Here is a 13,808-nt window from a genome sequence, read left to right on the forward strand (position 1 = left end):
CATATGACATTGATTATATTTATAACCAGCTAATCCTCCGACATTAGTCGCGTACAGTCAGAGGTGCAGTTTCATCGCACGTAGCTACCTTTATTTCGAAAGAAATATTTTCTTCGCCTCTTTTTCTAAAAACATCACAGATACAATAATGCGAGCCGTGAGTATTATTATTATTGTATCCATTCTGATAAGTGAACGAAACAAGATCGACGCAAAACCGAACGATGAACAATGGAAGGAATTTGAAGAATTTCTGAACTGGAAACAAGAGAAGGAGCAGCGCAAGTACGATACAAATTACAACACATTGACGACGCAAGTTCGTGAGATCGATGGAAAGGATCATAACCAAGTTGTACTAGACCCACCGCCAATGAATGAGGCAGCATTAATGGCCAGATACATCGTTAATCAAGCTGGTAATCTAACAATGCGATACCATTTATATGTAATTCTTTCGCGATAATGACAAATTATTTCATTTCCGCAGTTTAAGTCTTTTAAATATCTATTATACTTCATTTATGTAATCTTGGTAGCATATTTCGTTAGCGTTACACTGGCTCACATTGGCCATGATGACGAATGACTATATAATCGATTTTACATGTGTATAAAGCCAGCGGCACACGATGCGTGCTGAATTGCTTACCGGATAGAACTACTGCGATTGGTGCATTTCCAAAAATAGATGACAATACACCAATCAAGACGCAGCATCCAGCAAACAATCCAGCACGAAAAGCAAGCATCGTGTGTCGCTAGCTTAAAAGCTGTGTTCTAAAACTGTTATTGCTTCGTTATCGGCGCAAGTTATGATAACAGCGATGTAAATAAGACGTAACAAGTTATGTTTGTATTACTCATATGTTGCATGATTCTTCTATATACTAATATCGGATCGTCCGTTAAATGGCATTCGCCTTTTCTACATAAAATGTGTTAATAACATATATAAGAACGGTGATCATGCACGTTAGTCAAACATAACCTATTATTTGTGCTGCTCGATGAGAGTATTGACCACCTTGCAATTGACCATCACCAATCACAGCCAGCCGTGATTTGGTATTTTTCTAGTATTGGCCAATCGGTGTAGGTCCAATAGAGTATCGGTCCAATAGAGACGTGTTTAATTCCATCTGAATACGATACAGAAAGGTCTCGGTATACTGAATTTGAAGCATCGTTTCTGAGTCATAGCTGCTGATTATTATATGAACCGATAACGGTAGTCGTCGATATGATGCGTCTAATTCGAATTGTCCGATATGTCTAGAGAATAGGACAATCTTTCTGTCCACGACTGTACCGAGAAAAGTGTCCATTTAGAAACCGCATATCGATATTTAATATTGAAGAATATTTACGATAAAAAATTGTGTGTTAAATTTAACACAACTACAGACATAATGAATCTAGATCATTCATGGTCGAATAATATATATTTAAGGCAGTCTTAGATTTATGTTATGTTATCTTGCAAATAACTCAATGTGTAGCACGTTTGGTCACGTGTGCGATTCTTCTGAAGATTTTGGATATTAACTGATACAAAATAATGCGGAGCATATATACGATCGTTTCAAGTATGAGCCCAGACATATATTAATATATTACACGATAAAAGAAAAATGTCATAAATTGAGAGTTCTTGGTATCATTGTTCGAGATTACTTTCTTTCTGGAAAAAAATAACTCTCTGTCATTGTCTTATATATAAAATGAAAGAAGAGACAAACATTATTATCGCTTCTGTATCTATTGGCAGATTGGACGGCTGTAGCAACGATAAGCACACGAAGAGATGTCGCGACGTTTCCCGTTGCGAACATAATTGCCCTTGCCGATGGACAAATCGGTAGCGGATCGGGAATCCCATATGTGTATCTCACCCATTTTGACTTTACCGCTCAAGATCTTGCTGTAAGTGCAATACAAAAAAGGTAGAAAATAAACGAAAAATGTCTGTTATTATGCACATAGCTGTATGATAAGAAAATTCTCCCATTGAATATCGTATATCGGAGGCAGTGTGAATCCTCCATTAGTCATAGACCGATATTCATAGTCGGATCTTATATCAAGTACTCACCTTCGGATGTTTCATAGCCAATGAATCGTACAGCATCTGAAGATGAACTAAAGACGGTCTTTGATATAAGATGTGACTATGAATATCGGCCATAAGACGGCGTATTCACAGGCTGCGGTCCAGCGTCATTCTATCTTTATTACATATTATTACATGCCAAAGATTCATTACATGTCAAAGAAAAATAGATGACGAAGAAATCTTTGTTTTCTTTTTTTTTCCTGATCAGTCAATTATACTTTAATCGATGAATAGGGTTTTGGAACTCCCCAATGAGGACATCCACGTGCAATCGACGTGAGATCCAAAGGAAGGAAGTCGATTCCACGTCGATTCAACGTTGATTCCATAGATGTGGGGTCAGCTCTGCGGGTAGATCATGTATCTTCTCATCTAGTGTGAATTCGTGAAAAGTATAAATTTTATAATTTAAAAACGCTCGAAATTTTCATCTTTCTCGTTCCTCACACTTCCAACCTGGGGAAAAGTTACCTGATCAATACCTTAGTTTTTATTCAATTTACAGCTTTTATCGCCAACTTTTTTATTAATTCATCAAAAATATAACACGACAACAATTGACAATTAATACAGGTGGACCATCGTGCGACTCTTCTAGTGACATTGGCACAAGGCAACTATTGTAAGAGCAAAGATTGGGACCCAATGGACCCGCGATGTGGAAGAGTTTTCCTAACTGGAACGATTAAAGCAGTTAGTACATTTATAAATTATATCGCGTCTTTCTTATTATTTTTACATTAAAATAATATTTTTTAACTCCATAACAGCTGATGGATAACACTACTGCAGAATACGTATTTGCAAAACAAGCGATATTTGGTCGTCACCCACATTTGAAAAACATGCCTGAAGGTGACAACTCGTTTTGCAAAATATCACATAAATTAATCATTTACATTTAATCACACTGCAACATTTTTTTATATACAGATCATCATTTTTTTATCGCCAAGTTGAAGATATCAGCAATTGCTATGGTAGACAACTTTGGTGGACCGAAATACATCGCCATAAATGATTATTTGCATCCAGCAGCGGACAATATTGAGGAAGGATTGCAACGTTTTTTAATGGAACAGGCGTCTCGAGAGAACTTCAATTCTAAAGTGAAGCTCCCAATTTATGAAGCTCGCAGAGTATAGGACTGAAACAACCATTGAAAAGGATATTTCTTATCAATTTATATAATGTTAATAAAATCATTTATTTCTATACGCATATATGTATTGAAAATTTTACATTAAATCAATATAAATGAAATAAAAGGACTCTAATTCAAAATTTAAAGCGCAAAGTAAAGAGTACACGCACGAATCAACGATTCGTAACTTGCGAATGATATCCAATGAGCGTACGGAACAGCAGTACGTTCATTGGTTATCACTCGCCAGTTATGTCATATGAATAGTATGATTCAAGAATCGAGCCACAGTTGTATTAATGCGATTATGCGGTAATATAGTTGAAAAGGATCCAATTTTATATTACATATTTTATATTGTTTTTGTATCGCAAGTCAACAAAAAAATGTATATGAGACTTGGAATTTAGAATCAAAATGGATTTTCTTTGGATGAATTTCGGAATGCCATTCTTGAAATTGCGAGTTATAGTTATATTTATTCAATCTAAAGATGCCGTCACATGAATGACGAAAAAGCGAAGTGGGAAAAATGAAAAGCGACCAATCGGAATCATTCATACGGCGTTTTCCATTAGTTGATTCGACTCGGGATAATACTAGATTGTCGATTGGTTCTAGTATTCTTCTAGTTACTTTGCTTGCATGCGACATATAGCGTTTTCAATTTGCTGACTCGTCTCGGGATCGTCGCATTCTGATTGGTACATACCTAAAAATGTACCAATCGAAAACGCCAATAATCTCGCACGTTTTCGAAAATTCAGACCCTTTGTGGCCAATAATCAGATCTTTAAGACCGTCTAAGTTTATCTTCAAATGCTCTATTTCATTGGCTTCTGCTCACAGGACGCGGTAACGGCGCAATAAAATTTTAGTTCTCGTGGAAAAACGGCACGTTGATTGGCTACCGCTTCTTGCCGTGTCCTGAAGATCCGTTTATATAGAATACCGGCCCGTGTGTTTCCGACGCACTAGTAAGACGTGTTCAGTGGTTCTTGCACGTGTTCGTTAGGCCTTTGTTCATTTCGATTATTTTCGATGAAGTCGTTGCTGTCTAGACAGAACTCAATCTTTTATATATACATATATATTTTCATCTTAACAATCTAATATTCTTTATATCCAAATAATCATTGAATGGTGTTGAGGGTGTACCTTTAGGACGCCCCATAACCATATTGAGAGAGAAAGCGTGTCGACGTATTTGTATTCACGTGAAACATCCATATATCCTGTGACTTAACTTTGGCGGTATACGAAGGATCATGACTTTCCGAGGACGCGGTGGAGGATTTAACAGAGGAATGGGTGGCTTTAGAGGTGGCAGGAATTCTGGAGGATTTAACAGAGGACGTGGTTTCGATAGAGGCAGTAAAGGGTAGGTTATAGATATTAAGATAATTATTACAATAAAATATATTATAAAGAATAAAATGTCGTATCGGATTAGGTAGAAAGGAAGAGAGAGAGAGAGAGAGATATTAATGTTGAACTCTATATTCTCTTTGAATTTAACACAGGTATGATCAAGGTCCTCCAGAAGCAGTAACACCATTAGGACACTTCACATGGACTGTACAAGATGAAATCGTCGTTAAAGTAGATATCGAACAAGTACCCTTTTTTAATGCTCCTATATATACTGAAAACAAGCAACACATTGGAAAAATAGATGAAATATTTGGTAATATCCGTGATTATTATGTGTCGGTTAAGTTATCAGACAATGTAAAGGCTTCTAGTTTCATAAAGGATACTCAGGTATTGTAATATTATATGTATAAATGCATGTTAACGTTTATATTACAAGTATTATTATTGTGGTTGTTGATTTTAGTTATACATTGATCCAGCAAAATTGCTGCCTCTTCAAAGGTTTTTGCCAAGACCACCCGGGGAACAAAAAAGAGGAGGTAGTACTGGACGTGTTATGAAAAGAGGCGCTGGTGGAAGAGGAGGGAGGGGCGGTAGAGGATCTTATGGAAGAGGAGGAGGCTTTGGCAACAGAGGCACGGGTGGATTCAGAAGTCGTGGGTTCAATCGTGGTAATGCAGGTGGAAGTCATAGAGGAGGTAGAGGAAGGTGGTAAAAATTGAAGAATGACTGCAAGAAATTTTCTTCGACAAATGCGTTAAAATGTTACACAATGTTAAAATGTATACACAATGTTAGTGATCAAGTGAAAATATGGATCAACAAAAGAAAAAAAAAACACGATAATACTATCTTGTTACGATGCGTTTTTGATTTTATTTAATTTTCATGATAATTTAAACGATATCAATTAGATGATACATTTATATCCGCATGCACACACATGTATTGATGCAACGTATGTAATATAATCTACAGATTTTGTAAGAAACCAAACAAGTCAAACCTGATCGAATTTTATACATTTTCCAAGCTCCTTTTCTGCTCTTTTCAATAATTTATCACGCCCTCTCTGCTTGAATCTTTTTTTATTATGCAGCTTTTCTTGCCGATCCTGTTCTATTTTATTCCAATATAACTTCTCTTCATCGTCTGGAAAATGAATACGATTAATGCATTCTTTTTTTTTTTAATTGCATATACAGATGATTATTTACCTTTTAAAATTGTCAAATGTCTTCCTTCGTAACTTTTTTGTACGAACGATTGTGCAGCTTCTGCTGTATCACATCTCACGTACGCTTCGCAGGAACCATGCGTTACATCTATATATTTTACACAATTGTCGCCTTTCAAATCCATCTAAAGCAAATATTTCGATTTAAGTGGAAATTTCTCAAAGATAATGACGTAGTGATGAAAGTATATACCTTGAAACTTTGTAGATCTGTACAAGGCTGATTCATTTCAATTTTCACTATAATTCCTGGTGTATAATTGATACGTCCATAGCATGATTGTTCCGCTTTGTCGACTTTTTCGTCCTTTTCATATTTCGGTTTTTGGTCACAATTTTGCCCAGCTTTGTCATAATTCCATCTTGTTTTCTTCAAGTGCAGTTTCAATTGTTGCATCTTGCCCTTTTGTAATTCTAAGTATTTATTTCTAAGCCGTTTCCAATCTCGTTTGGCCATTACTTGCATCATATCGCTAGTGATATCCTTCTGAAAATTGCTCCTCTTTTTACGATTTTTCTTCTTTTTTCTTTCATCAGCGCCGGTTTCTTTTTCCTCGATATTGCTACTTATTGCGTCAGTATCTCTTTCCACAGGGTACTTTCCAGCTTGTAATACAGATTCCTTATTACTGTCATCGTGACGTTTATCTACAGATTTAGCCATTTCTATTGCTTGATTTTTATCTAATTGTGCCGTTGACCCACGCGAATCTCTTTTTACCATTCCTTCGTATCCTAATTTAGATGTATCATTTATTGATAACTTTCTCTTTCTCTTTCTATCGGTTTCTACGGTCTTATTGCGATTAGTAATAATATCTTTATTCGATGTTTCTTGATTTTCCATATCGCTATTATGCTGATCAGCTATATTTTGATCCGTAGTTGTTCTCCTTTTTTTTATTCTAACACCATTTTCATCTACAACAAATGACTTGGCTGGAACAAGTTTTCTTTTTCCTAAAGAATGTCTAGCGTTGGTATCTAATTGGTCAGTTTCGTTCTCGTGAACATCATTCTTAGTTTGGTCTTTCGCAACATTTTTTTTGTCGTCACCGGTTGCAACCGTCTCCTCAGGGATGTGTTGCTCTGGTTTATTACATATTGTAAGATTTTCATTATTGAAAGTAGTTATACTCAACAGATCACTAGGAGATGTATGAGATGGCAAGACACATCCTTCTTCTTGAAATGCCTGTATAATGACATTTATTTACAAATATTATTACATTTCTACAAATATTATCCATGAGTGAAATAATTTTCCTTACCTTAATACATTGTTTAGCGCTTGTTGGAGTATCAAATTCCACGAATGCAAAACCCTTTATTTTCTTATTGCTTTTGTATCGAGGAATTGAGACATATACTACTGTACCATATTTGGAAAAGGCAGAAATCAGCCAATCATGATCGGTATCTGGAGGTAGATTTTGTACATAAACTGTACATTCATCCGTATCTTCCTTTTTGTTAATAGGTGTCAATCGACAGACCTTTTTGCCATCTTCAGATACTTTTAGCACTGTTGATCTTTGTAAAGCCTTGGCTATTCTACTTGTATCCGTAGTTAATGTGCTTAATTTATTAAAATTTGCAAATATATCAAGATCTACGTCTAAGGGACAAAGTACGATATAATTGGAATTTCTACAAGTAAAGCATATATTCTGGATACATATGATCAAACTTGGATAATTTTGCGGGAAAGCATGTATACTTACAAGGATTTTTTTTCAAAAGTTCTGACAAGTAGCGATCTTTATTCAAATTGGCATCGCTGAAATAAAACTCCATTTGTTTGAGTATCGCAGCATGCAATGCTTTTTTCCTTAGTCGTGGTTTACCACGCGAAACACCCGACCTGCTATTGAGCTTAATCAAATCCATCTTCGGCTGTTGTATCTGAGGCACAGGAATTCTTTCCGAGGCCAGCTCTATATTCGATTCCTGTTCTTCCATCACCATTGTATTCTCAAAGGTCCATATAACTGACTATCGAATAAAATATGTTGTCTGCAATCGCAAGAATGATACGTGTGAAAGAAGCACTTTAATTTTCAGATTCACCTTACTCAAATCTAACCTATTCAAGTTGAACTATCACTTCACTCATTTGGGGGCCGCCGAATCGCAAGCCTCCTCCTACACCATTTGCAACTTTAAGCATAGTCTACAATGGGAGTATGTTCGTAAGAATAAGAAATTAGATTCGAATGTAAGGAGAATAATCGATCAGTTAATTTCTTATCCCGTATACCGCCCACGTTTTATATTAATGAGAATTTAAGATTTAAGAAATTGATCGGTCATAAGCGGTTTTTCTTCTACAATGTGATTGGTCAATTTCTTGAAAATATCTATCGTAGACCGAAAACACTTGAAACAACACGATGCTTACTTCGTGCTGGATCGGATGGAAATACTGTGTTCTAATTGGTGCATTTCCGAAAATGGATGACCAATCAGTATTTCCATCCAGCTGGCGATCGTGTACCGCTGGCTTTAGTCTCCGACAATGCTCATCGTACGACCCATGTAAGACCTTACAATAGAATATATGTTAGGAGTAGGAATAAAATATTAGGAATTATTTTCACACGACAGAATGAAACGAACAGCTGTATGGGACAATTTCTATATTTCATTCTTTATATTTAATCACACTATCCATGATACATTGTACGCTAATCAGCAGCCTCGTGTGCTGGAAATGCTCGTACCAAGATCTAGTTGATTGATTTATGTTGATAGAGGTTTGAAAGAATATCTAGTAATTTCTAGTAACTTTTGTACCCAGCCAACAACTCTGTCCTAGCATCATGGACACAAGGCCTAATAAAGCAGAATTTCACGATGGAAACGGTTGCCGCCACTGCAACGGAAGCGGAAGTTCAGTAGGTTCGGTGCTGAAGCAAAGCTTCCATTTTCTCGGGGCTCTTGTTGCGAGCATAGAGCACGTGTTTATCACCGCCGGTCGCTTTTCATCGCGCTCTTACGACACAACGCCTTCTTCGTCTTGTACGGACGTTTCGACCAAACGTCAATCTCCGACGCTACTCAATCCCTCACCAGGCAAAGTTCTAATTCGCCGCAGAGGTTAACGCTATGAATCCAGAGAAACTGAAGAAGTTGCAGGCCCAAGTGCGAATTGGCGGCAAGGGTACACCCCGGCGCAAGAAGAAGGTATGTTATCAATCGAACCGTGGGAATGATGATCGTTCGGTTGTTATTGGTTCGTGCCGTTGTCATGTTATCGGCACGAGTTTCTTCCTCTTCTGTGAACATTTTCGAATACTTCCCACCTCTTTCTCACTATTCTTTTCTCACATAGTCAAATTTATATAACGAAGTTGTTGTGAATCTACAAAAATCACATATAGCAACATTTTCCTACCAAGAACGAACAAGTAGGTATCTTGGTGTATTTTCACTCTCTCTATCCTCTTGGTAACAGACAGTGATCTCAATTTCTTCTAAAGGTGCCTAGAGAAATAAATTACATGTCTTTCCTCTATCATTCTCTATGTCTGCAAAATAGACAAGATATTGTTGCTGCTTTTTAATTTTCTAAGGATCTAACATAAGGAAAAAATAGTTGCAAATCTTGTCTAATGAATTAACGAAATGATTTCACCATTTATTGAAGCACTTATGTTGTCTGGTTATAAAACTGGAATAATTTTATCAAAATATTTTTGTAAAACCTAAGAAGTGTGCCTCTTCTTCTTCATATAGTTAGTTGTATAATTCTCAACTGTTTTTGTGAAAGATGAAAATAATCGGTGAGTATCATAGCGTGTTTACTATTAATCCCATCATAAAATTGATCGGTATCAGTCACCTTTATACATGTATTTTGGTATTTTTTATCTTTACAGGTTGTACATGCAACCGCTGCCACAGATGACAAGAAGCTACAAAGCTGTCTGAAAAAGCTATCTGTAAATACAATTCCTGGTATAGAGGAAGTTAACATGATCAAGGATGATGGCACGGTCATTCACTTCAACAATCCAAAGGCTCAAGCCAGTTTATCCGCAAATACATTTGCTATTACTGGTCACGGTGAAAACAAACAGATCACTGAGATGTTGCCTGGAATATTAAGTCAGCTTGGTCCTGAAGGTCTTACGCAACTTAAACGACTAGCTAGTACAGTTGCTGGTAGCGCAGTTGGCAAAGCCACATTGGAGGAAGATGACGAGGTGCCAGATTTGGTGGAAAACTTTGATGAAGCCAGCAAAGAAGAGGTGAGATTATAATTAGTCTTCTAATAGAGACTTTATCATGTTGAAACAGATGAGCCTGTAAAAATGTAAGGTGAAGTGAGTATTTTGATTCAAGGATACATTATACATTTTAAATTATTTAAACTGAAATTAGCTAAATTATGAGAGAGTAACCAAATTATGGTTTTTATTAATTATATAATCATTACTATCATATTACTGTTACTACTATAATTATAGTAATAACGATTATTAAATGGTTTTATTATGTTTCAAGGTGGCTCCGAAAAAAGAGTTGAATGAGAATGACAAAGCAGCTGGTGATAAAAATGATACTATTGTCATTGAAGAGAAGAAAGAAGCACCGTTAGCTACGCCTGAAGCTTAAGAAGAGAATATTGAAGTAACTAATTGATGAACTTATCATTATACAGGGTGTCCAAAAAAACTCTGTAAATTCGTAACAATAAGGTTATGTAATCTGCAATTCTGCTTTTTTTCAGGTGTTTCTCTCTCTCTCTCTCTCTCTCTCTCTCTCTCTCTCTCTCTCTCTCACACAAATACGCGCACACACACACACACACACACAGAGTATACGTGCGTGCACATACACACACATATAAATACACACACATCAGGTATAGTTGATAATTAACAAGTCATGAAACGCAAAGATAATGCGTAAAGTATATAATAACTATACACACAAGTTGCAAATACTTGACATACTCTATATGTACTTGCTATATAAGTAACAGTTGACGAGAAATAAAAAGAAAGCTGTTACAAAAATGACACATTTCCTAAATATCTTTTTTTTCCATGCCATTGCTAAGTTTAAAAAAATTGACTTAATGTTTCTATTCTTTTCGATGTAATATCGTGTAATTCGTTAATTATTTTGAAATAATTAATAAGTAACCGTTATTTTGCATTTTTGTTTGATCTAATAAAAATCGTTCATTATACATAAATTGACAAAATGTTCTAAGCAAATTACAAACGTACAATCTTATTGCAACTGAAGATCGACTGTCTTTCGGACATTTTGTATTCAAAGAATACTCTCTAAAAATAACGTTTGATAATTTTATTGTGAAGAATGATTATCTAAATTCTTGGTATCGATCACTTTCTCTAGGGTGGAAATGAAAAAAATGAAATGTTTTCAAATTACAAAATTTATATTTATTTTTCACGAATTCACGCTAGAGGAAAAGATTTATGATCCGTTGGGGGTTAATCATGAAACGTGAAAATTCCAAATGTCTTCAAACTAGAAAATTCACTCATTAGGGAGAATTCACACCTTGGCGGAAAAGCAGCAGCCAATCAGAACTCGCGCTAGTAGTAAGCAGTAGGTAAAGCAGAAACTGTCGATTACCAGCGCGAATTAGCTGCTGTTTTTTGTCAAGGTGTGAATTCTCCCTAATTGATTCAACGGAATTAACCAATCGCATTGATCAATTCAGCTAATTGTCCAGTGCGACCAGGTCAATCCGTCGAATTAATCATCGATTAGATTTAAACCATGAGAAACGGACATATGTCGTTATCGGGTGTCGGAACGCGTCCGATGAAAAAGAAGATTCGTTTTCAAAAAATAAGTTCCCTCATTCGTTTCACTTGAGCTAATTCCGATATTCGACCCCGACGTAAGATTTATTAAGTAACAAACCTAAGTCTTGGTTCGCAACTTTAAGACATAAACAGTAATCAACCACGATCGATTATTCTTCTAATAAGCGACTGTGATCGGTCAATTTGCTTACGCTAAAGCAAGGGCGGGATCTATATAATAGTAAACTTTAAGCCGTAAAAAATTGGCCAATCACAGTTGAATTATAAAAGAATAATCAATTGTGATTATTTCTTACTATTGTAGATCTGGGCTGAATCCTCGTCTACAATATAGGTGTTTTAAGCCCTAAGAAATTGACCAATCGATTATTCTATTTGACTGTAATTGGTCAATTTCTTAAGGTTTAAAATGCCTATTGTAGACCGGGGCTAAGAAGATTACTAAATGTTAGAATTATTATTATTACATTAACACATATATATGAATGGTCAGGAAGCAAAGGTACTTGGTAAAGGTATTAATATTAAATTTGAACAAATAGAGTTAAGTACCAGGTGATACTTCTCATACTCAGTCACCATAATATTTATTTTAGAATGTTCGTAGTCTGTCCCTCCACTTGTTTTTTTCATTACTATGTACTATAGCACGATTTAAATTTTTAAGGTCATACATAAAAAGTTTACGGACTACTATTTACAGAGAAGATAATATTGCGTTGTGCCAGAAAACGTTACACTTATTACCATTTTATTTGTCTGGTAGTTTGTCTATCTAAGGAAGTAATCGATTGTTACGCGCAAGGTACTGTCTTCTTTCTCCTCTTCCTATTTCTTGTTCCTGTTTGTGTATTACAAACTAAGAAGTTATTTATCACATCTACTCAATATCACACGTCTGTTATTTTTTCTAAAGTGAAAATCATTCTTGTATTAAAAATTTAATATAAATTAGGTAAGTTTCGTGAACTATAACGTTTGATAAATCTTTTGAAATATTTTGCATGAATAGAAAAGAGCGAGGCTAGTTATATATGGTTGAGGCGGACAAGTTGCTCTACATGTAATAATCTTTAAAATAACAAATGATAGCATTGCTACATTGCACAGAAAATATATATGGTCGTGAAAGTATTGTAATAATGTTACAAGTGTAATGTATCTACTTCGCATCTAATTGCTACAAGCAATTAAATATTTACACTATTAGAGAAAATATAAAATAAATTGGAACTTTGAACCTAAATGTTATTTTTATGTAATAAAGGACAATTTTGCAAACTTGAAAAAATTCTTTTGAGGGATATATTATTGGCCAATTAAATGGTAGAGGAGAAGGTGGTATTAAGGCTTTGTACGATCTCAACAAACGAATTACAAATGCTTTACGTACTAACGATGTTACAAACGTCATCATGTTTGTTCTGGAGTGGCACCCCTTCATATCTCCGCTATCAAGTGACGAATTTTAGCGATTATTTTAATTATATTACCCGCCGTGGCGCAAATATGCCAATACACAGTGGCCGGCATTTCTTATAATGCATTTTTATTTTCAAATATTTCGAAACATTTTTAAGATATATTCTCGTATTTAATTATACGTACTTTCTCATTCTTAAATTTGGGCGTCACACGAATATATGTGCTTCAATATTTTCTTCGTTATTTAACATTTTATTTCGCTATACATATTTTGATTTATGCAAAGTTAAGCATACTATTTTGCCAATTTAATCCCCACTGAAATTGATTTGATCTCTTTTTCGAGAATTTCATATCGAAGTAGTAATTATTCGATGAGTTAATAAATCAAGTTTAAAAGTCTGCAAGTCGTTTTGTAGAAATAGTTCTTTTGACATCTGACAAGCAAGTCAGAGTATCTATTAAAAATTCATGGTTATATTCATTGTTGTTCTTTCTAAGAAAATTTATCTTGAACAAATATACCTAGCAAATTTCTCTCTTATGTAACTGTTGCGTATAACCCACATGTTATATCGCATTTATACTGTCGAATGGAAAATTATAACATTGATGTTATGTTACTGCCAGTTTGCTTGGTATATAAATTTATAAGAAAACACTGTTTTTTTTTTTTTTTTTTTTTTTTTTTAAAAA

The 13,808-nt window shown here is 35.1% G+C and overlaps 4 protein-coding genes across 5 annotated transcripts; 3 read left to right on the top strand and 1 right to left on the bottom strand.

The window, feature by feature from the left end:
• The first annotated feature begins 42 nt into the window (after positions 1–42).
• LOC106742317 (protein CREG1) lies at positions 43–3,339 on the top strand. Its single transcript, XM_014615164.1, has 5 exons — positions 43–419; positions 1,772–1,926; positions 2,690–2,809; positions 2,887–2,971; positions 3,050–3,339. Exons 1-5 carry the CDS (start codon positions 149–151, stop codon positions 3,259–3,261), a joined length of 843 nt encoding a protein of 280 aa, XP_014470650.1. The 5' UTR covers positions 43–148; the 3' UTR covers positions 3,262–3,339.
• Positions 3,340–4,195: 856 nt separating this feature from the next.
• On the top strand, positions 4,196–5,496 carry LOC106742324 (H/ACA ribonucleoprotein complex subunit 1-like). The gene is made up of 3 exons (XM_014615176.1): positions 4,196–4,641; positions 4,784–5,024; positions 5,101–5,496. Exons 1-3 carry the CDS (start codon positions 4,529–4,531, stop codon positions 5,350–5,352), a joined length of 606 nt encoding a protein of 201 aa, XP_014470662.1. The 5' UTR covers positions 4,196–4,528; the 3' UTR covers positions 5,353–5,496.
• LOC106742323 (la-related protein 7) lies at positions 4,743–8,183 on the bottom strand. Its single transcript, XM_014615174.1, has 7 exons — positions 7,961–8,183; positions 7,599–7,890; positions 7,146–7,492; positions 6,068–7,069; positions 5,855–5,999; positions 5,644–5,789; positions 4,743–4,905 (listed from the first exon to the last, which is right to left on the bottom strand). Exons 2-7 carry the CDS (start codon positions 7,840–7,842, stop codon positions 4,897–4,899), a joined length of 1,893 nt encoding a protein of 630 aa, XP_014470660.1. The 5' UTR covers positions 7,843–7,890; positions 7,961–8,183; the 3' UTR covers positions 4,743–4,896.
• A 577-nt stretch (positions 8,184–8,760) lies between these two features.
• Positions 8,761–10,901, top strand: LOC106742326 (transcription factor BTF3 homolog 4). 2 transcript variants are annotated; one of them, XM_014615178.1, is made up of 4 exons: positions 8,761–9,060; positions 9,756–10,127; positions 10,384–10,509; positions 10,610–10,652. In XM_014615178.1, exons 1-3 carry the CDS (start codon positions 8,983–8,985, stop codon positions 10,492–10,494), a joined length of 561 nt encoding a protein of 186 aa, XP_014470664.1. In that variant the 5' UTR covers positions 8,761–8,982; the 3' UTR covers positions 10,495–10,509; positions 10,610–10,652. The 2 variants fall into 2 exon arrangements, with proteins under 2 accessions (XP_014470664.1, XP_014470665.1); XM_014615179.1 differs by having other exon boundaries at positions 10,384–10,901.
• The last annotated feature ends 2,907 nt before the right edge of the window (positions 10,902–13,808 follow it).

This window comes from Dinoponera quadriceps, unplaced genomic scaffold (assembly GCF_001313825.1).
Source record: "Dinoponera quadriceps isolate SergipeBrazil2010 unplaced genomic scaffold, ASM131382v1 scaffold628, whole genome shotgun sequence".
Classification (NCBI taxonomy): Eukaryota; Metazoa; Arthropoda; class Insecta; order Hymenoptera; family Formicidae; genus Dinoponera; species Dinoponera quadriceps.

Coding starts and splice junctions, on each gene's coding strand:
- LOC106742317 (XM_014615164.1), top strand. CDS start 149: ATGCGAGCCGTGAGTATTATTATTATTGTATCCATTCTGATAAGTGAA. Junction 1,927..2,689: donor TTACCGCTCAAGATCTTGCT/GTAAGTGCAATA, acceptor CAATTAATACAG/GTGGACCATCGTGCGACTCT. Junction 2,972..3,049: donor TTTGAAAAACATGCCTGAAG/GTGACAACTCGT, acceptor TTTTATATACAG/ATCATCATTTTTTTATCGCC.
- LOC106742324 (XM_014615176.1), top strand. CDS start 4,529: ATGACTTTCCGAGGACGCGGTGGAGGATTTAACAGAGGAATGGGTGGC. Junction 4,642..4,783: donor TTCGATAGAGGCAGTAAAGG/GTAGGTTATAGA, acceptor AATTTAACACAG/GTATGATCAAGGTCCTCCAG. Junction 5,025..5,100: donor GTTTCATAAAGGATACTCAG/GTATTGTAATAT, acceptor TGTTGATTTTAG/TTATACATTGATCCAGCAAA.
- LOC106742323 (XM_014615174.1), bottom strand. CDS start 7,842: ATGGTGATGGAAGAACAGGAATCGAATATAGAGCTGGCCTCGGAAAGA. Junction 7,493..7,598: donor ACTTTTGAAAAAAAATCCTT/GTAAGTATACAT, acceptor TTTGTCCCTTAG/ACGTAGATCTTGATATATTT. Junction 7,070..7,145: donor GCGCTAAACAATGTATTAAG/GTAAGGAAAATT, acceptor GTCATTATACAG/GCATTTCAAGAAGAAGGATG.
- LOC106742326 (XM_014615179.1), top strand. CDS start 8,983: ATGAATCCAGAGAAACTGAAGAAGTTGCAGGCCCAAGTGCGAATTGGC. Junction 9,061..9,755: donor CACCCCGGCGCAAGAAGAAG/GTATGTTATCAA, acceptor TTATCTTTACAG/GTTGTACATGCAACCGCTGC. Junction 10,128..10,383: donor ATGAAGCCAGCAAAGAAGAG/GTGAGATTATAA, acceptor TTATGTTTCAAG/GTGGCTCCGAAAAAAGAGTT.